This window comes from Apostichopus japonicus, chromosome 3 (assembly GCF_037975245.1).
Source record: "Apostichopus japonicus isolate 1M-3 chromosome 3, ASM3797524v1, whole genome shotgun sequence".
NCBI lineage: Eukaryota > Metazoa > Echinodermata > Holothuroidea > Aspidochirotida > Stichopodidae > Apostichopus > Apostichopus japonicus.
The window spans coordinates 16410184-16435526 of NC_092563.1; the positions used below are offsets into that span (position 1 = coordinate 16410184).

General features: G+C 36.0%; 2 protein-coding genes across 2 annotated transcripts; one reads left to right on the forward strand and one right to left on the reverse strand.

The window, feature by feature from the left end:
• The first annotated feature begins 2420 nt into the window (after window positions 1-2420).
• Window positions 2421-5706, forward strand: LOC139958517 (aurora kinase-like). Its single transcript, XM_071955629.1, has 5 exons — window positions 2421-2657; window positions 3004-3071; window positions 3642-3860; window positions 4233-4476; window positions 4733-5706. The coding sequence occupies exons 2-5, from the start codon at window positions 3010-3012 to the stop codon at window positions 5456-5458; spliced, it is 1251 nt and encodes a 416-aa protein (XP_071811730.1). The 5' UTR covers window positions 2421-2657; window positions 3004-3009; the 3' UTR covers window positions 5459-5706.
• A 1542-nt stretch (window positions 5707-7248) lies between these two features.
• Window positions 7249-25312, reverse strand: LOC139965034 (alanine--glyoxylate aminotransferase 2, mitochondrial-like). The gene is made up of 13 exons (XM_071967199.1): window positions 24942-25312; window positions 22750-22802; window positions 21207-21391; window positions 20148-20271; window positions 18264-18358; window positions 17465-17624; window positions 16668-16796; window positions 16190-16355; window positions 15588-15647; window positions 13503-13591; window positions 12110-12259; window positions 11399-11497; window positions 7249-10716 (listed from the first exon to the last, which is right to left on the reverse strand). The coding sequence occupies exons 1-13, from the start codon at window positions 25069-25071 to the stop codon at window positions 10615-10617; spliced, it is 1542 nt and encodes a 513-aa protein (XP_071823300.1). The 5' UTR covers window positions 25072-25312; the 3' UTR covers window positions 7249-10614.
• Window positions 25313-25343: the final 31 nt, after the last annotated feature.

Here is a 25343-nt window from a genome sequence, read left to right on the forward strand (position 1 = left end):
GTTGTACCGATCAGCCGCAGTTATAATGATCATTGGTGTCAGTGAAGTCGGAAATAAATTCTTCAATTCGTGGTTTTGTTCAAAACAGTAACACAGAAGTAGGCCAAGCGAAAAACAGTGAAAGGGGGAAACGTTCACGCAAACCCATCCCATACTTATTCAAACTTACAAACGCACAACGCATAAAAGCGCCAACTTGATTACTGAGGTTGTATGCCTGCTACCCCCACCCCCACCCCACCCCTACAATTTGAAGTGGCTTCAACAACCCCACGATTACACCTCCTTCATTTGAAAATCCTGGATCCGGCCCTGGTACACTTTTGCGGGAAATCCTTTAGTGTCGCAATTCCAGTTTTATTCATTTCTCAATCACAAACATAGGCAGAGTGTTAGTAAATTCTTTAACAAATATCATTATAGAAGGCAAGGAATCCCTTTTAGGTATTTTAACATCTAATTGTACATCACTGAAGATCACACTCTCCTTTAATTTTGTAAAGCAATAGTGTAAATGCCGCCTACATTTCAACTGACATGAATTTTCAACCAACACATTTAGTTCAATTCCGTTCACTAATTAAGGAATATTCGCCGAACAAACGTAGCTATGCACATATGCAACAAACATATAGCTTAACAGGGTTACTCGTGAGCTAAATTAAAAATGTAAACTATAATGGACATAATAAGCATCCGTACAGACATCGTTTTTCCGATTATATTCCATTTCCATGACAATGTTTCTTCCATTTTTATCTTAGATTTTTAATTCTAATGTATTTATCTGATCATTTAATGACTTCTCAATTTCGTTACATTTATAAATGAAAGAGTATTGAAGAAAAATCACCAACCCTTTTTCTCGTACATTTTCACGTTAGGCTCTCTCGTACACAGTGAACAGTCGAAGATAACATTAGGTTCAAATATTCTCAAATAGTACCCCACAAGTCCATCTCAAACGTATACACACACAAACAGGTTTCTACGGTGTCCTATATATGCCATTTAGTTAATGAAAGCCCACATTGTCATATGTATATGCTCTGTTTCTGTTCCATAATTTTGAATCGGTTTTCTACTATAATGTTTTCTTATTTAGTTGTTGGGTGTTCTTTTAGTTTAGGGTTGTTGGTGTTTTTCAAGGGGAAAACCCTGCAGATTGTGAACTCAAAACATACATTGGGTTATTACGTGAGTTCAAATGTGAACTTCAGTGGGAATGAGTTCCATGTTGTTTTGTAAGGTTTTTATTAAGTTAGTGAGGCTTACCAATTAAAGCTATTAAATTAGGTGATTTTTATAGTTGGTTTGTCTTCCTTGTCAGTTACATACGTTAAAAACAATATGGTCATGTTTTACTCCTTTTTTCGCCCTAACTTTGTGGTCCTGCTCATAAATCTAAAAAGGTGGAACCAACTTCAATTTCATGGCGCAAAAGTGAAAAAAAAATGATAAAATCGTAAACATTAAGCAATCCATACTATCAACGAGGCCTGAGGCAGTAATAATTTTAACAAAAATATGATCAACCTTCACGAAACCATTTGGAGTAAAATAAAAATCATTAATATTGTATACAGTTCCAAATACATTTCTTATGGAGTTAAGTAAATTTCCGAACAATTAATTAACAAAAAAAGAAGCTATATTTGTCATTTTAATGGGTCTACAGACTAGGGCCAATGACATACCGCAAAGCGAAACTACTATTTTACCATCTTAAAAAATAATATTAACAATAATAAGAACAAAATGTGAAATCGGGTTTTATGAGGTACCAGAAGGCCATGTTTTGTTACTGTAATTAAGTGTAATATCCCCTAAACATATTTTTAACACCATATCAGAAATACGGAAAACCAGTTTCACAAAATGAACAAATATTAATAAGAATGTCAATGCGTATACGCACAACTTGGTTTCTTCATTCAGTGTATACGAACGCGCTGAAGCTAATTTTACAGTCAAAAGCGTAAGTCTGAAGACGCGCGCGTGCACTGTTTGTGTGTAGGAAGTATCAGAGTTATCAATCTAGCGCCTTCGACGCTATACATAATCTTTGGATGGATCATTGTACCACTTATCACAGAAATGGTACAGCGCCCAGAATAAGAAGTCTCTGGAAAAATGCGCATCAAATGCGTATGAATTTTGCGTGCGCTTTTTAAACGGACGTCTTTATTGTGGAACAACGCCTCAGTGCAGCTAATCCCTATACTTAATGTAATATCGACAGGCAAATGCGCGCGTCTAAATTTTGTTGATCAAAATAGATTCACGCATTTTAAATGCACTAAACATGTTTTAATGTTCACTTCCATACATAATTTCATGTGACAGAACGGACACTTTGGGGCAGATCTAACTGTAATAATATGTAACGCTTCTCTTCGGATATCAAATCATGTTTTATCTTCAAGATTTAGATTGGACATTTCTAGGTGCGCCAATGGATCAGTATTACGTAATAATTAAATGCAGTCAACTCTGCACTGTAGTGACCCATTGTTTCACCATAATGGAAGCTAACCATGGACCATGTTTACATCTAGTGATGTCAACATTACTTTACATTGCGAACAAAGCGATTTGTTTATCGAAAAACTACTTTCATCTTTTACGAGATTCCTTCATCTTCTTGGATAATATTGGTAAGTTGGACACCCTATTTCTTAGAAGTTTCGTTTTCGAATATGAATACAATAGTTATCGTCCTGTATAAAGTTTAGATGTAGAATAAAAAGGGGAAAATTTACCTCCATTAATGTAGCTAGGCATCCGGTATATTGACAGTGGTATAGGGTACCATAGAGAGGTACGTTATCTTATATTAAGTGCAAAGAAGTAAATATGTAAACGTTAAATCATCTCATATACGCAACTTTGGTAAGCTTTCGTCTGTCCTAATAGAATAATAAAGTAACATCACGTTTGCTTACACCCGATCATAATCATAATGCTCAGGTACTCACATATTCCCTGTTTGTCGTTTTTTAGTTTATCATGGGAAGAAAACTTTTCAGAAGAAGACAAGTGAAGAACAAGCAGAACCGCCAACGAGGAAGGTACGTGATAACTCTGTATATTATATTTAGTGATTATTGTCACAAAATCGATAGTGGATAATGAAGTAATCATATCAAATATTAAGAGGAGCAGGGGAGGAGGTATAGAAGAGCCTATAGAATTAGGAAAATCTCTTAATATACCGATAGGACTAGAACTTCGCCCAATTAGAATTACAAGTGAAATATTCCTCTTTAACCACCCTCTGCTTCCCCTTTTGAGCAGTATAGACTGCGAGATACAAACAAGGAAATTACAATCTTCAAAAGTTACATTTTTGTTGTGAAAATTGCTACTTTGACCTATAAGTCTATCCTATACGCATGATCACAGAATTATATATGTATATATTTTGTAATAAATTGTACAATTCATTATTTTAGTAGATCTTGGTGAAATTGGACTTTAAACAACTTAACCTGATTGTGAATCCCTTAAAGGACTTTTATAACCATCTCTTTTCCAAAGTTATACAATTTTAAGTTTTAGTTAAAGTTGCGACTCTTTTCAAACTAATTTCAACCTGAGGAAACAATATATTTTTGAAGATACATATTTAACTTCCACAGACGTTCAACTTTGAACAAGATCTTCTGGTGGTTCGCTTGTTTGAGGTCTTCAGAGCAAGATGGTACCTCCACTGATGTATCCCAGGATGCATCTACCATTGACTCATATACGTCATCTGGAGGTTCCTGTTCTGTCAGTGATAGTGAAATTATCAAAGCCGATCATCCAAGTGACGTCACTATCTCCATTGACGATCCCTGCACTGGATCCTATCTAAGGTATGTAATAGTCGTATGTATTTTAAATCTAAAGGAGCTTTTGTTTCCGAAGGATGAAGCACATGACTAACCTCCTCCCCCCCCCCCCCACCCCCACCCAACCGCAACCACTCCCATGTAACTTCTATCCTTCCTTTAAACTAGAAAAGCCGTTATTTCACATTTCAACAGAATATGAAAGGGTAACCTATCTGTTGGCTAATTTTGGTAACGTGACGGTATACGAGCACGAAGACTTTTGTCACTTTGACCGCCTCAAACAAGTCAATGGTGAATTCATGAAGAATATATACATGCTGTATATGGTCAAATACTTCCGTCAAAAATATCTTTCAAATAGCTACACAATAAGAATTGTTTATTACTCCTCAGCTCACAAGACACTAAATCTAGTGATGAGCTTTACGTCTCCTCTGTCTGTGAGAGGATGGGACTTTCTAATGTTCCCTACATCCCTCCAGGAGATCTGGAAGAGGTTGAGGATGAGTGGGGTATGCCTATATTTCTAGGAGGAGGTGGTAATGGGGCTGTACAACTGATGAGAATCAAATCAACTCAAGTACTTTGTGCAGTCAAGACACAGTACAAACATCTCAATGAAGAAACTGCCGGTCAGGTAAATAAACCATATAACTCATTTACATTATAATTAAATTTGTAGTTATGATATACGTAAATTTGAAATTAAAGCAGCTGTTTTTCTTTTTATTTCACCATATATTATTTTTATATTAGCTTGATTATGACTTTCCAGAATTTCAGTTAAAACTCTGTCTAATTGCAGCAAGAATATGATAGAAATTTGCTTTTTGGTTTGTTTAGCATTTTGTGGCTTTCATATTTGTATGGTATTATTTTCCTCTCTTTTTCAGAACTTTGCAAGCGAGGTGAGAGTTTTGAAAGCATTACAAGGCTTACAGTGCATTCCAACATTTTTCGGCGTCACTTTGCCACAAGACGATGGACCTTTTCCCGCCATAGTGCAAGAGTTCGTCAGAAACGGTCAATCGTACACTGCAACGTCACTCTATGATGCCACAGAAAAGTGTCTTATCACAAAAGATAATTATTTACAGGTGGCGATTGATATCTGTTTGGCTCTGAGGGACATGCACTCCAGATATTGGTTGCATTGTGACATCAAATCGGACAACATTATGTTGCAGACATCGAGTGTCGCACACGACACTGTGAACCTCTGGGATGACGTCGACAGCGTTGCATCATGGGAACCAACTCAGGACATATATCCTACTGAGTCAAATCCAAACTTCAAAATTAAATTGATTGATTTTGGTTTGACATTAAACATGAATGATCAAGAACAATATTTAAAATTCACCGACGAAAGACAAGCCGAGGTGTTGAAGAACTCCATTCATGTTGCACCGGAAGTAATCACAGGTCAAAGGCCATTCAGCAAAGCTTCTGATGTATTTTCCATCGGCCGCGTCCTGAAAGACCTGAGTGTCGTCGGAGACGACTTTCTGTTGAGTCTTGGAGATCAATGTATGAAACTAAATCCAGATGAAAGACCAAAACTGGATGACGTCATAGACATTATAAATGTCAGGATACAGAGTGTGAAGAAACCTTAATGTTACAATGATGAACTTTAATCATGTGAATCATGGTTACTAAACTGAAAGCCGAAAATCACGAGAAAACATCTTTTAAGACATATTTTAATTACTATCACTGATGATATATCATGTAATTTTTATTTTCTTGTTAAAAGTGCTTTTTTATATTTTTTTCGCATATTGCGCGAAAATACACCTTATTATATTTTGACACGTGCAATAATAAATTTAAGTTAAGAGAAAAAAATTAAACATCTTTTCGTAATGTCTTTTTTGCTCTTATTAAATTATGTATATATCTTTACCATCTACTTTGGGGACTACAAGCACACAAATTATACCCTATTGACCATTCACGGTGAATTAGCTTAACTACACTTGATGACGTCATTGGCAGTATGTTAGCATACAGAGTAACCAGGTACCATGACGGGTTGTACATATCAACTTCAGCTACGAGAATCATCATTTCTTAAAATCCTAGTTCCGCCCCCCCCCCCGTATATGTTGGTGTGTGTGTGAGGGGGGGGGTCTTCCAGTGCAGGTTTTATTCATTGCTTAGTTCGATACGTGTTTACATCATTGGATATTAAGACAAAGGTACGGGACTACATAAGCACCTAACCTGCACCCATGACATTCTCTTCTTCAATAACTCGATGAAACACCACAACAGAAGTATTAGCAGATGCCAGAAAATGCAACAAATTCGACCCGAGAGTACTTTTTTTTAAAGTTTCTAAGCAGTTCAGTTAAATTTAAAAGTATAGTAAAGGCATCATAATTGACGCACCTTCGTAATTGTCGCACCTTCAAATATTACTAGCAACGGTACAGTAGGCAACCTAACCCTTTTTTCAGCGAATCAGAGTTACATATTTCATAAGTTTGAATCCATTTCAGATATGTGCTGATCAACTTCTGAATTTAAAAAAAAAACTTTTACACCCCCCGCCCAGTTCTGCACGTAGTTTTGTCATTTGGAATTCTTACTCCCCAAAAAATAGCCAAAATTATTTCAACACGATACCACTACTCGCTGGGACATGACCTGTCAGAGCTTAAGAGGCCAACAGCATTGCTAACATCACCCAGAGTCGATGGATGCATACATACAGTTAGCTCATCGATGAATGTGTCAATTTCGGGGTATGAATGAACTTGACACGGCAGACAATTTGAGGTCATATTCTGCTCAATTGTAGTACATTGCTTATAGGCACAGAACAATGAATATTTTGAGTCGATTACATGGGAGGTCGAATGGTAAGTCGAAGATGTCATCATTTCATCTCCGAGATTTGGTCCTTTTCCTTTTGAAAATGAGAATTTCTATATCATAATTTCAACTATTGATCTATTTTTTTCTTGATTTCGACTATTTTCTTATAAAATTTCGACCAAAATGTCAACTTTGTGCGTCAAATCATTTGATATCAGAAGTCAAATGTAACTCATAAATGCATTACATATTTGTTAATTTTTTTTCTTCATGATATGTCGAATGAGTACGAGGATCAATTCGACCTGCTTTCGACGGTAGTTTTATCTGAACATTTTGATAATGTTATGTACAATTTTTCACTATATATACAAAAATTTGACCTGTCAAATACTTCCATCACAAGGTGCGTGAGGAGGGGGGGGGGGGGGTCCTGGCCTTAGATCGAAAACTAGGTTACACGAAAGTTTTCTTCAGTCGGGCATTTTGCGGCCGACTTGAGAAATAAAAACACCAAACAGTAAACCAGTTGTGTAGGGAAAGCTCAAATAGTATTTGTCAGCAGAGAACACACAAAGCTGTATCAGTTTAAATAAAAGCTTTATTTGTATTCCTAGCAAAGAACGATTTACTTGTCAGTTGTCACTTACTTTCTCGGAAACTAATAAAAACATTTAACCCTCTTTCATCTCGCCATCCTTCAGACCGAAGATGATATTGTTTTTAATCGATTTTTCGATGCAATTTTATGAATAATTACAATTCCAAACAAATTATATCTGGAGGCCATAACTTTTCTCTGGAGATGGAAACATTCTGCTAAAATTCTAAAATTACATTTCAATAACAATGATTTCACATACGTTCATTTTTTACTCTTTCCAGAATGAATATTACTAATAAGGCAGTGACCCTTCTTTAACATCTTTGGAAATGTTCATCAGCACTACTTAATTTAAAATGAAAAACATACCAATTCAAAACAACATAAAGCTAATAAAAACGAACTGAGGTTCAGGTAACATAGTTCTGTCAACTTCAAGTTTAAAGTAAAGAGTGTATTAGCATTATTTGTCCATTCAAATTAGAGCCAGTGCAAATCTGGCAGCTTTATATGCCTTTCTACCCCCAACCCCCCTCCCCTAACCCAACCCCCCCCCCCACCACGGATGAGAAAGTAAAGTTATTAAAGAAAAATACAACAAAATAAATTTGTACTAAAGACTTTTAATAAAATTCTTCAAAGGCAGCAAGGTAAGAATTATGCCTAGGTGACATGTATTTATTTATTTATATTTTAACATTTTTTTAAAACTATTTTTTTTAACCATTACTGACTTTACATTTCATGTAAGGAATGCATTTGATCATACAAAAAGCTGACAGAGCATCATTAGCTACCGATACATGTAACATGATACATACATACTTTGCTACGTGATTACCTTTGCTACATGTTTAATTGGTTACATGTGTTACATGATTAACTGCCATATATACTGGTTCATACTGGGCAGTGTGTAATGAAGAAAAACACAAAATGACCATATCAGGCCAGAGTAATGAAAATAACTATAAAATAATGCTCAATAAACACTAAAACAATAGGTAATTAGCCCTACTGACGGCCCTGACTCTTATATATAAGGAGTATTAGGACCATGGGTACTTCACAAGGAAGGACACCCAAGATAGAGGCCCCTGGGCATAAAAATCAAACAACTGTTGATCCTCTATCTATTCCCTGGTCTCCTTACATCAAACATGTAGCTACGTGATCATGGCAGTGTTACTTCAATTGAGGTTCTTTACCTTTTTTTCCTCCGTTTGGTACTCTTAACTCTCCCCCCCACCCCCTCTCCCCCCCCCCATCTGTACCACCATCATGTGTACAAAAGCTTCACAAGTTAAAGGCCCATCCTTAAATAATCGCTACCCCTCCTAAATTGTTGGTGCCCCCGCATCTCAAGAATTCTTGGTTGTGACATGCCTGAATCCACCATCATGTACAGCCATAGTATCTGTATGATTGTTTACAGAATGCTCTTTGGAGGTATATTATCATCTGTTTTGACATTACTGAGACGAACCAAAACCATTTTGTGTTTAATTTATATGCAATTTTTCACAGTACCATATAATCACTTTGTTAAGTCTAAAAATAGTACTGTTTACTTTGTTTTCAATTTAATAACATTACTAACAAGAAATACCATGAAAATAAATTGTTTATATTACAATAAAAATAAATAAAAAACATAAGTGATATATTGATGCTATTACCATTTTCTGTTCTTCCTGGATTTTAAAGCTAATGAGAAGCTAATTAAAGCTAATTAGAAACCTCATAGTGCTCCATCACAATCTTGTGCTACTATTTACGTTGAGAACGAAATAGGCAGTGCTGAAAATCTCAATAAAATGAAGATAATAGTAACCGAGAAAGATAGTTAGTAAAGTGTTTATGCCAAATATACTAATCCCCAGTCAATTTTGAGAGGAAGGGCCTCGGAACTTTGCTGTGGTGATGAACTAGAATAAATTTTAGAGTAACGGGTGTCACTTTGAAGTTAGTCAGTATAGGTCCCAAATTATAGCACGCTATTATTGCTAGAAGTTTCAAAAAGTACTTTCCTGGAGGTCTTTACTCTCCAAATTGTTTTCAGACATTTTTTAAAGTACACACAAGATGACTGAATGTACCAGTGAGGAAAATTTCCTCAAGGTTGTAATAAACACAGTTTTCGAATTTTGACCAAAGGTGACCATATTTGAATATCTAGCATATTTGGGGCCAATACAGCATACCTTTATATCTTCATTCAAAGCCAAGTAAAATGCTGTTTAAAATAACAATAATATATTCCCATGTGAACAAAGTTGGAAAGTCATTGTCATAAATTCTAGTTAGTTTTGGATTCACTATGAATACAACTAACATAGAGCCAGGACTGTAAATACTGAATTTAACATCACTGCACCCCCCCTCCCCCCACCCCAGCTGTTTTCCTTCAAAATCATTGAAGAACCACAGCAAATCAAATTTTGTTTAAAAACATTACAAGAATTTTCCACATCTATGTGTGAATCAGCCCATCACAGAACAAAGACTACGAACAGTTTCAGGAGAGACTTGTCTCTGCCAGTTTTCATACCGAGATCCTTTAAAGGCATTGAAGACTCGCCCCAAACCGCGTGCGGCCATCTGAAAAAGTTAACTTTCTGTTGCTTGCAAGTGACGTTTTCTTTGTGTAGACAGCAATGAAACGTGATACCTTGTTATCTATTATCTAGACCTGAGATGTCCACGCTGCTATGTACACTGTGCTGTGGGTATTGACCGTAGCTGTATGTATTGACTGTACACTAGTGTCTAATTACTGGCGGTAGCAAGCTTTATGTGTATTTTCTGGGATCGATGGTGGTGTCTAACACTTCTTTTACACCTCATTCGAAACTAGGTCAGATTACCGGCATGAGACGTTTCTTTGTGCGAGAGTCTTCACACCCTTTAATGCACATACACTGACGCATTGATAAATACAGAAATGAGGGGACTAGACACTATATTAAAGGAGTACCACATATATATGCTCAATATAATAACTAGTATTTATTAAATGATAGAAAACTTTATGTAAATATCAAACACAACAAAATACATTCAAGACTTAGTTATGCATTGTTAATATTTGTTGGTGATAAAAAATAATCTTTCAACTGAAATGAGAAATAAAATGTATTCTATTTAGCAACAGGAAGCTATTATTTTATGATAGTAACTTTGGAATGAAACTATAAATTCAAAATACAAATATTCATTGGAAATCATACTATTAAGGCACCAGTGTTACATTATATAAAAGGGAAAAAAAGTAACATGATGGCAGTTTTGGAATGAAAAATGATTTGGTAGCACATAGAATGCCAAATAGTTGATGTTGGCTTCCTACTTTCTGGCTTGATATCGCATGAGAGCTTCCCGAAACACTGCAAGAGCAAAGGTGGCATCTTCTTTGGTGATGCACATCGGCGGTTTGATTCTAAAAACCTGAAAGACAAAGGTGGAGTCAATATTACCAGTAGTTCAAGCCTATGCATTGGACGGGGGAGTGGGGTGGGAAGGGGGAGTGGGGGTGGGAAGGGGAGTGCTTATTAGTTATAGTGGGATCTACAATAGCCATCAAAGGTATAAACAGATTTCTTGTTATTGAGTTGAATTATCATTTAATTTGATTATGAATAATTAATAAATAAAGGATTAGATTTGACCGAAGGAAGACATGAGACATTAAAGAATGCAACTATAGCTGTATTATGATATAAAGTAGAGGTGAGATAACAGAATCACTCGTCATTCACCTTATTGCGTGGACTCATGTGTTGAGATATCTTGCAAATACGAGAAGGTACTTGAACAGGTTAATTTGCATATATTCTCAATGTTGTTTATTTTCTCATCCACTGAATGTCGTCCTTCATTAAAACATTAAGCAAGAAGCTGCAATATTTCATTATCTTCCCTTTTATTATAACACCAGGCCTGCTAGATTTTGAACTTTTTCCTACAAACTTTTTGCAGTAAATAAACAGTTTCTTCTATAGATCTTACTTCTACAGTTTTATTAATTCAAACAGCCCAGAGTGCAAACTATTTACTCCCTCCATTACATAAATAAATTAGCAGCCTATAACTTTAAAAAGGACAATTTTTCTCATGAGTTTACACTCACATTTCCATGAAGGCCTCCTTTACCAAAGAGAACTCCCATTTGCTTGGTGTCTTCCCAAATGTCCAGCATATCAGGTCCCGGAAGAGGTGTCCTAGATTCCTGTTTAAGCGATGAAAAAAACAAATTTCTGTTACACTGACATTTCTCACAAATGTCTCTGAAATTGCTGTCTATTGATTCGTATTGTCAATATTTTACAAAATCAAAATATTTTCAGTCATCTTTCACCCTGATTGGCTTACTGGATTTTAAATCAGGTTTATAATTGGCTCTCAGTCACTATGGTAACTATGGTAACATCACTTTAGCTTAGCACCCCAGGATATCCAATAAATTTCTCAGTACTCAATTTGGAAAGAAACCCCTTGAGAGACAAACACTCAGAAGTGAGAGGTCATTACAGAGAACAATTAGGCTTGATATGAATTCACTTTACACCTTTTAGTTCCTAAACTGTGGAAGGAATTTATCAATGAAGGAAAAGCTAAACACATCCAGGATTCTGCACAGTATGGCATAAAGAATAAATTTTCTCTCTTTGGAATGACTCCGACATGAGTATTGGAATGCAGTCACACAGGTCTATGGGACCTCCGACACAGATCAAGAATTATAGAATGTATGAGTTCATAATTTACAATAATGAAATATTGTTCTTAATCATTATAACAGCTTCTTCATAATGCTAAGGCAAAAATGAGCCAAATATACCTTATCTGTGACCATTTCCACCCCGAGCATCAGTCCCTTCCCTCGGACATCTCCGATGAACTCAAACTCGTCTCTCATCTTGGCAAATTCCTGCAGCATGTGGGTGCCAACCTCCTCACTGTTCTGTTGTAATCCATCTTCTTCGATGACCTGGTCACATGAAATTTGTAGAATAGGCAAAAATATCCATATAAACTATCTTTCAATTATATTCTTATTCTATCCACTCTGCTAATTACTCTTCCATATACTGCCACCGATGGTTGCTAAGGACGCATGCCTAAAGTAACAATTTAAAGAGACAATTCATGGTATATTAAACTGGCATATTCTCCAGGCATGAATTCAGAAGTGGTGATCTTAAAATGTGAGTCGGTAGAGAGGGATGTACAGACACAGTACCACTGGTTCCCCTACATGACCAGCTCCGATGCTGCCTGTACCTGACTCCTACGCTACCTCTTCACCATCAGGTTGAAGGAGGATGCTGGAGTGGCGAAGCAGCGGTGTTAGTAAGCTGAATCTTGTTTCTGCAGTACAGGTGTGCAATCATAGCAAAACGGTATACATGTTACCCAAGATTGTGCATAATTTGGGGATAAAGTTATGTGAAGAATAAGCATTGTTACTCAGAAATGTTAGAAACAAATTTGGATTTGTGACTGAATAATCATAATAATAATAATCATAATAATAATAATAATAATTATCATAATACATATAATAATAGCAATATTAATAATAATAAAAATAATAAAAATAATAAAAATAATGATAATAATAATAATAATAATTTTAATAATAATGATCATAATAATAACAGAATATCCCAGAGTATGAGGTGGACATGATTGATGTCTGCCTTGCCAAGTTTCACTTAAAAGTACTTTAACATGTAGAAAGAGAAATTCCTATGCCTATCAGCCTCCCCCTCCCTCGACCCGTGCCCCCAGGACAACCTACCTGACTCCAAATGTATAAAAGACATGTTCAAACCATTTAACATGATAAAGAATCACAGTATTACATAGTAAATATTATATTGGATAACTTTTCGGAATACTCTGCATGTTTTCATTAATCCCCTTCTTATCCATCAGAACTCAACATGTATAGCATTAAAAGCATAAATTTCTGCTTAACTTCTCCCCTAAAGAATGACAGCTTGTTACATTTTAGTTTATCTTTTCTGTACTTAGGGTGATATATTGTACGGATATTATCGGGTAAAAAATTTCACATTCTGTTTTCCTAAATATACAATATATAAAACAAAACTAATATTTGATCAACAGAATTGATTCAACAGAATTGATTCAACAGAATTGATTCAACAGAGTTGATTCAACAGTTGATCAAAAGAAAAAGAAATGAAATTGCCCAAACAACTTACATCAAGCACAGCACTGCCCACAGCACAGGACATTGGATTACCTCCATAGGTGTTGAAGTGTAATGCCTGAGCCAAGCTGTGACCGATTTCTATGGTAACGAACGTAAACATAACAAAAATCTTTATACATATAGAACAAGCCTTAAAAATCGTGGCAGTGTTGTGATTGGTTTAGGGCTATTAGATTTGCTCAAAAACACATTGGCTTACAAGTCCAAGTTTTTTCAAACGTATCGTCGACTGATGAAAAATGTATCCATGTCAAATATTTTATATGTATTATGTATTGATTGATTGCCTCACTCTGTACCATAAAGTGAACTTGAAGCAAACAAGTGTACATGTCTAACCTATACACTGAGAAGAAGATATGTCGTTTTGCTTTACTTTTAATTTTATTACTTTGACCTTTGATTGGGTAGGGGTGTCAACTATACCTAGCTTCAGGGGATGTGAAGTTAATAATATACCATGAATGTTCATGTCGTCATGCATACCAAGGAGTAGAAAATTGGTACAGAATGTAGCTGGAGTACAACGTGTATGCAGTGCTTTACTGTGCATGTGGGCATACCGCATTGTTCATTAATGTTGCTGCAATGTACATGCTGTATACCCTGGGCTTACCCTCTGTCTCTGGAAATGATCAGAAACGATTACAGAACTCATTTTTCACTCCAGAGAATTCCTGTAGTTCCCGCAACCCAACATGATTAATAATGTGTCATACACCACATGAAATGTCTACAACTCTACACTCAGTATTGTAACCAGGATTTTAAAAGTTAAAAACGTGTTAACAATGTTTGCGTTCGCTCAAAAAAACTGTCCCTACAGTCCTCCATGAAAAACGTGCACTTTAGAATACCTCTACAGGAACGCACAATACTTAGTTATAATGACCCCTGACAAAACATTGACTTCTGCGCAACGGAAGCCTATAGTGATATATCTATAATGTGCACAAAAAAATCAAATGATGAAAGCTGTAACTAGCATACAACAACAAAATTGTCAAATTCTAAAGAGGGAAGTTTGTAGTACACTATTTATCATAGTTACCGTAGTTGCATGTAAACAACATCCTTTGTGTTCATTGAGCACTATAGATGCAAGATTGTTTGCAGACAATGGTAAGGGCTATTAGCCAATCAAATCACAGGAAAATTTGAAAACCACCATTGACTCATTTTAGCATAAAAATCTCTGTAATGGAAATGTTTGTTAACTCTGTACTTGCAGTCGATTTTTATGATTTATTTGTTTTCAAACAGATTCAATCATCTGTACAGAGGATTGAAATTTTGGTTCTTTTGAAAAGAAGTTGTGGTTTTCTGTAAAGAAAGAAAAGATATTCATTCAAAAAATTGTTATGTTTTTCATAGGCCCAGCTATGAGTGTGTGTACTTGGGGTTTGTTTGCCCTAAAATGTTTGCCGGACGGAAGCAATTTTGCGTCCCTGGCTAAAAGATTGCGTCCCAGATGCAGAATCCTGCATTCGTAACAAAGCTGTACACTACAGTTCTGTCCAAAATTGAACTCTATAAGACTAATCACTAAGATTAAGACTTAAGCCTCAGGCCGATAGACTAGGTCTGTGTAGCCTAACTTTACGGTACTCACCAACAAGGCTAAATCGACACATTTTAGTATTACATACGTACGACTCTTGCGCAAGGTCACAATTTTAACAATCCTAGTGTTGGAAAATTGCAAGACGTACGCCACTAACATAACAGTCCCTGGGCATATATTTAGTAACTTTAGTGCACACGGCGTGTGCGATGTACCACGTCAGGCAACTCTAGTAGTACTTTTTGGTGCTTTCATTGGACAACCAAAAAATCCTTCGGACAACTAAATATGAAGGCAAACATTGTGGTAAAAATGAGCCCTGTATATCTTTAATGGAACCCAAAATTCTATTTGTATAATTGATAATTGATAGGACATTCTGCCATAACTTTTCAAATAAAAGAAAGAGTTTGTGCTTACATTTCTCATACTATTTTTCATTTAGAAACCCTTGTAGCTTGATCATGAACTTGATCGTGAAAACATCCAAAGCAGGGTTTGTACACTTACCAGGAGTGGTAACGACAGCTCCCAGAGGGAAACCGTTCCCCATACCCTTCGCAAGGACAACTGGTGAAGAGATTATTAAAGACAAAATAAAATAAACACGTGGGACTTGTTTTGGGTCGTTAGCGCTACCATCTGATGATATTGTATGCGAGTGAAACCTGCACACCATTTTTTTTTGGGGGGGAGGGGGGATTCCTGAAGTTATATTATATATGACTTTAATATATCAAAGAATAAAACATTTTCAGTGTGCCAGGTTTGAACTGTAGACTTTGGTCCTTTTTGGCCAAACAGATAATAGGCTTAGCTTCTTAAACAAACCAGGGTATAATTAGAGTTTGATTTTTGCATGAACCATGCATCTTAATTTTTTTATATTTTTTTTTTAGTACTTTTTTTTAAATATTTTATTACATTTAAAAAATTTTTTTTTTACTACCTACAAGAATTACAAATTTGGACAATTCCATATCTGACAAACCTGTAGTACCAGTCAACACATTATGTTAACTTACTTTATAGAGAAGTCAGAGTTTTGGACAGCATAATAAACGAAACCAATATACACAAAATAACATTTCACAAATTTTGAATACTCTTACCCATGTCTGGCATTACATCATGAGTCTCGAATCCCCAATAGTGGCTACCCAGTCGGCCAAATCCAGTCTGCACCTCATCAGCAATGCATACCCCTCCCCGGGCTCGCACCATTTCATATGCTTCCTTCAGAAACCCTCTGGGGTACTGCACTGAGCCACCTACACCCTGAGAAGAAAGATATTTAACAATAACATTGCTAAAATTATCGAAAGGGTCTTCCAAACTACTTTCTTGCTCGTTCTGACCATCCGATTCAGGCGTGTACGATGTGTAAGAGGATTTCAAGTCCAACTTTGAAATCTAGCAAAGACCAACCATCTGTTTACAAAACTGTTAAATTGTTGACAAATAAAACTTTGATCTCTCTCATATAACAATAAACTTGTTGTCAAAGTTGCAAATGCATCCTATATTTGCAAGAAATATATTTCACAATTTGAGATGTTAATAATCATAATATCAAATTTTTTTTTATACCTGGATGCTTTCAGCAAAAAATCCAGCCATTCTTTTGGGTATGGAATGAATGAGTACATCTTTGAACTGATCGACGTACATATCTTTGGCTTGACACTGGCCCACCTGACAGTCGCAGTCTCGGTTTGTCTGGGAGAGGAAGAGAGAAAGTACTGTTAAGATATAGCTTATCAAGTACAAAAGTTTACTTGGTAAGGTGAGGGGGGGGGTCTAGTATACAGTATATATATATATATAGCGGGAGGCCCGGGTTCGAATCCCAGTGGAGGCTGAAAATTTTTTCACTCTTGATTTTCCAACTCATTACGATTTTCATTTATATATATTCATTTGCCTTTGTCGTTTACCTCCATTTCATTAACATAAAGTCTGTTCAAAGTATCTCTTTCGAGATCCGGCTTAAGGAATCACATAGGATTTTCGAGTTGGTTAGCATCATGTTTGATCTCTAGAGTAAGGCAAAATATGTCCCTTGTTCCAAAAGTTGGAGAGATAGGACCATTGTGCATCATATCACCTTCCATTGTATCAACATTTCTCAAAGGGGAGGGAAATCCCGTCCCCTTTGACCCATGTCCCAGGATGAGGGTAAGATCTTGTCACCTCACTACTAACAAAAATGGTGGTCGACCCCTTCCCCTTGATCTCCACCCAAGCAGGAATGTTTAGCGGGACAATAAACATTTGTTTGGCACTCCATTGTTATTGGATTACAATATAAATCTGTGAAGAAGAAACTGAACCAAATATGAAAGCAAAACGTTGGTTGGGGATAACTGCAGAAACTTAGTACATACCTGCACTATAGAATCCCTGCAATGTTTGCCACCCCAGGGTCCTCTGTAAACGTCAGGATTCATTGTGTTGTGCATTCCAAACCCCCTCGGAACCTGATAATGCCATGTTGACAATGCCGTTAGGCCCATCAGGTATGGGCTCATGCCGTGGTAGGCATTTCTTAAACGAAAAAAAAAAGGTCTTATAATATAAGGGACTTGTGTCCTACACATTTATGTTAAAATAAAGCCAAAATATATATATTTTGGCAAAATAAATCATTTAAGGTTTAACATGAGGAGAGCATAACCTATTTTGAAATGTAAATTCACAAGATAATCTGGGATAGATATATCACACTTAATAATTTAAAACAGAAACCAAAGTTTTTCTCAGACAACCTTCCGTGACTTCATACACTTTGGGTGGCAGAGCACAGAGACTGACTTTTCTGTCATTACTCTTGTAAACTACTTTTCACTGAGTCTGTGTTGGATGGTAAATTCAGTAAATTGCATAAAAGATTCAAAATGAATATTTCGCTGATAAAACAAACCTGGCTGGCGATTTCACATATAAAGGCAGAAATTTGATAGCAACATTTTGGCACTATGACAACAAAGTTCAAGTAACAAGATGGTACAGAGAAAGTGATCCCTTTTGCTTTTACTTAGTCCTTTAAGATCATTGGAAACTCCTCATAACAATTGTGAACCTTTTGACATTTTATCTTAGGTTTTTGTGAGTGTGTTGTTTACATGTTTTATTTTTGCTCTTGGTTTGCTTCTCCACAAACATATGAATAGTTATTAAAATTACCTTAGAGAAACGACATCAAAACAACCGGTGTGAAGTCTAGCCAGGTGAAGAGCAAGATCGTTAGCCTCTGAACCACTATTGACAAAGAGACAGACCTGCAAATGTGAAAAATATGTATAAAAAGAAAGAAAAAAAATCAAATTCAAAGCAGCTTTTGCAATTTTACCAAACCTACCAATAATCATTCTCATAAAGAAGAATGTAAATTGATCAAACTAACATAGCCAGTAAATAATTTAATTTCTCTTACAGAAATATTTTCTGAGTGAATTATCATAAATTCTCATTTGTTGTAATAATCTTGTAGCACAGACACTGTTTCATCATATGATATTAAAGACATATGGAAGCAGCAAATCAGATCTTTGCTTTGTCATTTAATATTTGCTATAAAACCGTGACTATACTAGTGCTATTAAAATTGCACTGATATGGGGAACTTATTATCAAACTATGTCAAAACCTTCAACAAAACGCAAAAATAAAACATTACACTCCAAGATAATTATGATCATCAAACATATTCTTTTGAAGGCAACAGGTGAACTTCTTATATTCCAATAAAGTGTACTGATATATTACATAATTTAAAATTTATAAGTTTGTGACAAAACCTACAGAAAACTTAAATTAAAGCAGACAACCAGCAGAAATTCCAGAAATAAATTCAACATCTCTTCGGCTTTTGTAAGTTTGGTACGTCATTGTCCCTGAGAAATTGCTGTTCAAACATACACTACACAAAGCGAGAGCAAACTGATGATAGAATTTGCTTGATAGGATCAAATATTTCAAAGAGGCTTTTGACCTCTATGACCTGTATCTGACTCTCTGTAAAACAAAATATAACATACGCAAACTCCGTTGAATTTGCAACTGTTGAACTGCACTGTTTCCACTGAAGACAATACATTATAAGCAACTTCTAAACTGTTGACTTTTGTCATTAAATGCTCAAATGTTTAAATCTAAGAGGAATGTTCCTTTTTCAAAAAAAGGTCTAAACACTGAGTCTAAACTGACAAAGCTTCCCAGTACATGCATGAATTTAGTTCATCACAAGAGCAATTGGAAAATGATCGAATTACGGGATGAATTTCAAAAGTGTTTCGGAAATACATTGTTAATAACTCAGTAATAACCTGGAGATATGGAACCACACAGAGCAGATTATAGGGAGTATCAAAATTGTGAGTGAAATATTTCCAGCCTTGTTCACAGAATAAAGCCCGCCCCACACTGCTCAACTGATCACGACCAGACTAAACTGGACCGTCGAGACCAAGTTTTCGCGTTAGTTGTGAAAACCCCGCACACATAGTCTTACAACTGACTGCCAAACATCAAATGACTGATATGCATACACAACGACTACTTTCATTTTAAGACTGGGGCTCATATAGGGTCACATTTAAGATGACCTTCCTGTGATTGCTGACCGTTGTTATGGGGGTTCTAGTGATACACATGTTCAATTTTATGACATGATTTAATCTTGACCGGTCGAAGCCTGAAGCACACACACACTGCCCGACTGTCCGAGTAGGGTCGTAACATTTCATTATTACCGTACCACAGTTTCGTCAAATTGACCGGTTTTGGTGTTTTTGAGAGATTTAACATACCTGGTGATGATGAAACTTAAGTGAGAGAATATTCTCAAAATAAAGAAACCAAGTGGTTGTGGATTTTCTCTGATTCAAAAAATTCTAGGGAGAACACACAGCTACACATACCAATGGTAGATTTGGAAACGTTACCGATTCAGGTTACAAGGTCAGGAATACGGTAAATTGTGTAAAAAAAAAAAAAATTTGTGTAGTTCTAACCAGGGTAAGTGTATTAAGAAAGGAGAGAAGTAAACTGCATGTTGCCACACGTTACCTTCAAATTGCCTGGCATCTTGGCCGTTAGTTTTTCAGCATATTCGTGGATCTTTGGATGCAAGTAAATGTTGGTCGTGTGCCAGAGACGGTTCATTTGATCTTGGAGAGCATTGTTGACCTTCCTGCAATATTAAAGTTTGAACTACTTTTCATGAATATACATGCCTACGAACAAAACCATTTTTCCCGTACACATCATAAATTGAAGCAAATATCTAGGGAGTTACAGGTGTCAATATGACGAGATGAACAAACAAATATGGCAGAAATTATTAATACACAAGTTACACGAGCAAGTCAGCAGAAATGAGATGCCAGTCTCAACATATTGGGTGCAGCCCTAAATTTTCAATATTAATTTTTGCAGGATACTGATCCTTTGGAAAATATGGATCACTTGAATTTTCAGATTCAAAGTAAGATAACTTTGGTTGTGAAACAGACCAGAGACGATTATGAAAATTATTGTTTACTGATAATGACAGTGTAACTAAATACAGGTGAGATGAACCTTACACTAGCCATACGGTGTACATTAATTATGGAATATTATTGGAAGAAAATTCATCTGAGTGATCAAACAGCTAGTTAAATGATACCACTATATGGTTTCCCCCCCCCCCCCCCCAAAAAAAGTGACATCTCTGATAGTAACTTACCATAACAAAGGTAATCAATCTTTTCAATATGATGGATCCAATTTTTAAGACTTTTTAAGAAATAAACTTGGTTTTGTATTTTCTTCCCCCCTCCCCCCTCTTCCAAAGCTGGTGTTCTACTCACTAAACCTGCACATCTCTCCTACATTACAGTGTGCATGTTTTTTTTTTTATCTTACATATTTTATTATCATTCCATCAAGGTCCAATGTACAATTCATAATAACATATACATGATTATGATCATTAGTCAATATTATCAACAACAACAAATATTTATGATATTATTTGAATTTTAAAAATTTATTTGTTGTTGTTGATAATACAGTGTGCATGTTGGTCACATTCCTTGTTGTTTTCCTATGGACATTCAAATCCTTATGACCAGTAATACTTACGGATGGCAATGACCGACACTGACTGTGACTATCCCCGCAAACATGTCCAGGTATCGCCTGCCCTCGTTGTCAAACAGCCACTGCATGTGCCCCTGATGGACGTAAACGGGGGATTTGTAATATGTCATGAGCCCCTTCGAGAGATTCTCTTGCCTAATCTTCTGGACCTCCTCTATTGAAGGACCCTGTTGATTGCGTGGAATAAAACAAGAAGAATTTTAACGGTTGTGTGAATAACAGAGAGGTATGTTTGGTACCATTGAGATTTGAGATATTTTCTGACACTTTATATAGATCTAACAGGCCAGATATAACAGCAAGCACTGAAGTATGAGAACAGATGTGCACTGGCACCATTGCACACAAAGGCCTTTTAAGAAGCTGAAAACTTAAAAAAAGGTTTGCTCAACATATCAATGATGCTTTACAGTAAATCCAACTTAACAAATGTAGGACTAACCTTTAAAGTCAAGTTGCATATCGATACTAGTAAAGAAAAAGTTGAAACATTTTTGGAGAAAGTTTACAATTTGCTCAATTTTATCAAAAAACGTGCACTGTCAAACAATATCAACGCTAATGTTGTGCATCAAATCAAATTCATTAATTACTCACAAATTAATTATTCACTTGATACAAAATTTAGCCTAGGATGATTTCTACTGTGTCTGATCAATTCCAATTTTTAATGAAATCTACTACTTGAAACAAAAGTTTCCAACCTTTCTTAAAAATTTGGGGTCATATTTTAGGACAAGTCTGTCTTTCGGTTTAGCCCCATTTGCTTTAGTGATTTTTCCTTCTTCTATAGATTCTAATTGTCATAGCAACGCCAGTATTGTGACTGACTTCAAGGGCCAGTACTATATAATTGTAGCAACAATGTTTTCCAATACTACATACCCCAAAGAAAGCAATGAGAAACATTACAAATTCAGCACTCTATTTAAGTATGAAGTCATGTGATGTAGTTATGGTAATGCTTAAATATAGTAAGTACTATCTGTACTGCAAGTAAAGAAAACAGGTCTGTTATTACCAGTGAGCCACTAAATAGCAGTTCCCTGTTAATTCCTGAGAGATATTTAGGTAATACAATATGGTATAAAGATATGGTAATTTTTTTTTTCTTCAACATAATTTACTGTACCAGCACTAATTCTTCCAAGATTGCCATATTTGATTGTAATCGCTCTTGTATGTAAGGTAAGTACACACTAGTGTATTCATTATGAAATCTATGGTTTCAAACTGGCGTGCAAAAGAGTCGGCTGCAAATTTTCTTTGACTCCAACTCCAGTTTTCCAAACACTGATGGGCAGAGTTAATGATGAAAACAGAAATGCAAATAACCAATAACTAAGATTTTTTTACAGTAAAATCTTGAAGTTCTGAGGCCTTTTTTTTTTTCAATCCAGGACTCACAATGGACTTTAGATGTCACATCTATCCAAAATTAAATAACAATTCCTTCTGCAATCATTTATTGGAATCTAGACTAGACAATCAAACAGTTCTGGTTCTGAGATTTTTATGAACTTACTTTCAAAGCCTCTGGTTGAAAATCACATGGTGGCATCTTTGGAACTCCATTATCTGTCGAAATAGGAAAGAATAAACACACCATGGACTTCATTCAGGGGTGACGTCCTAAGGAATTTGAGTGTTTTGTCCTTAGAACATTTTGATATTCGTTTGCAATTTTTTTCCGGAGGGATAGTTTAAAGTATTCTCACATCCAACAATCTTGATGAAATATTTGGATATCAGAAAAATTTACTATCCTTCCACGATCGATTGGATGGCTGTTAAAAGAGTTAAAAGAGAAAGTTACAAATACTGCCCAAATATTGCAGCTCACTATTATTTGGCCATAATTAGGGCTATCAACAATAGCAATAAGGTATGAAGTTAATTAACTCACAAATGGTGGTACCACAAAATCCCACAGTTAGTAACTTAGTCCCACAGATTGCACAGAAAACAATGCAATCTCCCCTACAGAGGAGCACATGTCACGACTAAATTTGTTTTTAACTACTGCAGAGTAGTTGGTCACTTCGGGTTTTCCGGACCATAGGCCAACTTTCAACTAGGATTCATTTGATGGTCAAATTTTTACAGCAAGAGTACTACTTTCCATGGGATCTGCACCAGATTGACACATAGCGCATTGTTGGTCAGTGCAATGAGTAGGCCTAGATGAAAGGTCATTAAAAGGTCATTTGGGGATGCTGTTTGAAAACAGAAAAGGGTTGGATGGAATGTTACTTCCACTGAATGCCCTAACTAATGGATGTTGGCCAAGGAGATTGTTGAGTGGAGGATAATACAGAAGTTTAGGAATTCTACATCTCAAATAAAGGCATCTCGGATGACTGCAGCGAATATTCAACAAGTTGCCAATTCGCTCAGTTCAATCCGGGCAGACACAGTGTGTCTACTCCTGTTACTCTATAGCATTAATCTAAAACTGCCATCATACTTAACTGGCGATGATTAATGATCAGCTTATACGGTTTTATCAGAAGTTTTGACGGCCAAATCCCCGCTCGACTGATCTGCCAGATCCAACATTTACTCAAAAAATAACTTGCCTATTAATATATTGGTAACCCTGTGACAATCATTGATAACATATGACAGCCTAGACCACATGAAACACTATTTCAAAAGCATACATATCTAGATAATTTACAAGAAAGTTCTTGCATTACAGTGTGGCCACATTTCTATATGCAGTTTCAGCTAAATGCACTGGACTATCATTCACCATTACACACACAAAATCCTCTGCCTAGGTAAATATCTACAGCACAATATTCCGTTATACATAACTCCACAATTTAGTCTCAAGATCAACTATTTCATACTAATTGCATTTAATTGAATAACTGTTTCACTTTTCTAGTTCTTTACCATGATAAGTTAAATTTATTATTTTTTCTGATGGCAAAAGAAGATAATCATGATTAACATAGAAAAAAATGTCTGTAAATTCTGGCCAACCAGAGAAAAAGTCCATTTACTGCTTTGTGTATTTTGTTAGAATTGCTATATAGCCATCCCACTACTATACTAGTCTGTATGGTGAAGGCATGCTCAGTATAGCAGTTCCAGTGTTTGGTTGCCGGTTCAGAACCACACCGAGAACCATATATTCCATTGACCTATTCAGAAAGTGTTAAGTCTGTGATATTGGTGTTTTCTGGTGTTTGAATTCAGAAAGTGGGGTTCCAAATAACGTCGTTCATTGCAGAGCTGCACTGCAAGAAATAATTTATCCGATATCCTATCACAAATAACTATGCAAAATGGGCAAATGGCAATCAACATGCAAAGAGGTAGAGCAGCTTTTGTACTCAGAAACCATATAATCTATAAAAGACAAAGTTCAGTGCCTTCAAGACTGCTTTGCAGTTTGAATCTTAATTAATCACTGCATTGCAGTGATGATAAATGGGGTCGGAGAACTTAATTGTTCACCTCCCTCAATATTGTAGAAATTATGTGTACAATACTTAGAAAGATACTTCCTCTGAAAACTCATCAAAAAGAGAGAGATTGATGTATCCTAGCTGATGGTGTTCAATTCATACATGATAAATCACATGGTTATTGTTTTATATACTGTATATAGGTTTCTGTTGGCTGACTAAACTAGGCCTGTAACGTAACTAGGGTAACACTTGCTTAGTTCAATACGTTATAACGTAAGCCTGTGTAGTTTGGTACCTAATACAGTCTCAGCTGCTGCTGTGGACTTTTCTCTATATCCCAGCGACGATACAGAACTTATCCGCAACAAAGGACAAGTTTCAGACCAAGTTTTAGAACAGTGAGCTAGGACTCGAAGCATCGCCATTGTAACCGACGAAGATTTCTGATCTTGCGCCTTTGAATAAAAAATTTAACCGATTGACGGCGATTACTGCATTTTCTTCACGCCGTCGTTAGAATGTTTACTTGTCTCCGGTCGTCCGACGCCTATCATTGAAATATATACCAGCAACTTGCACAACTCGCAGGTGCTAACTTTATACAGTAGTCAGTACGTTGTTTGGAGGCGGCTACAGCTGGTTTGTTATTGTATTATGCAGTATTAGTGATGAACCGATGACCGTTACATACAAACTG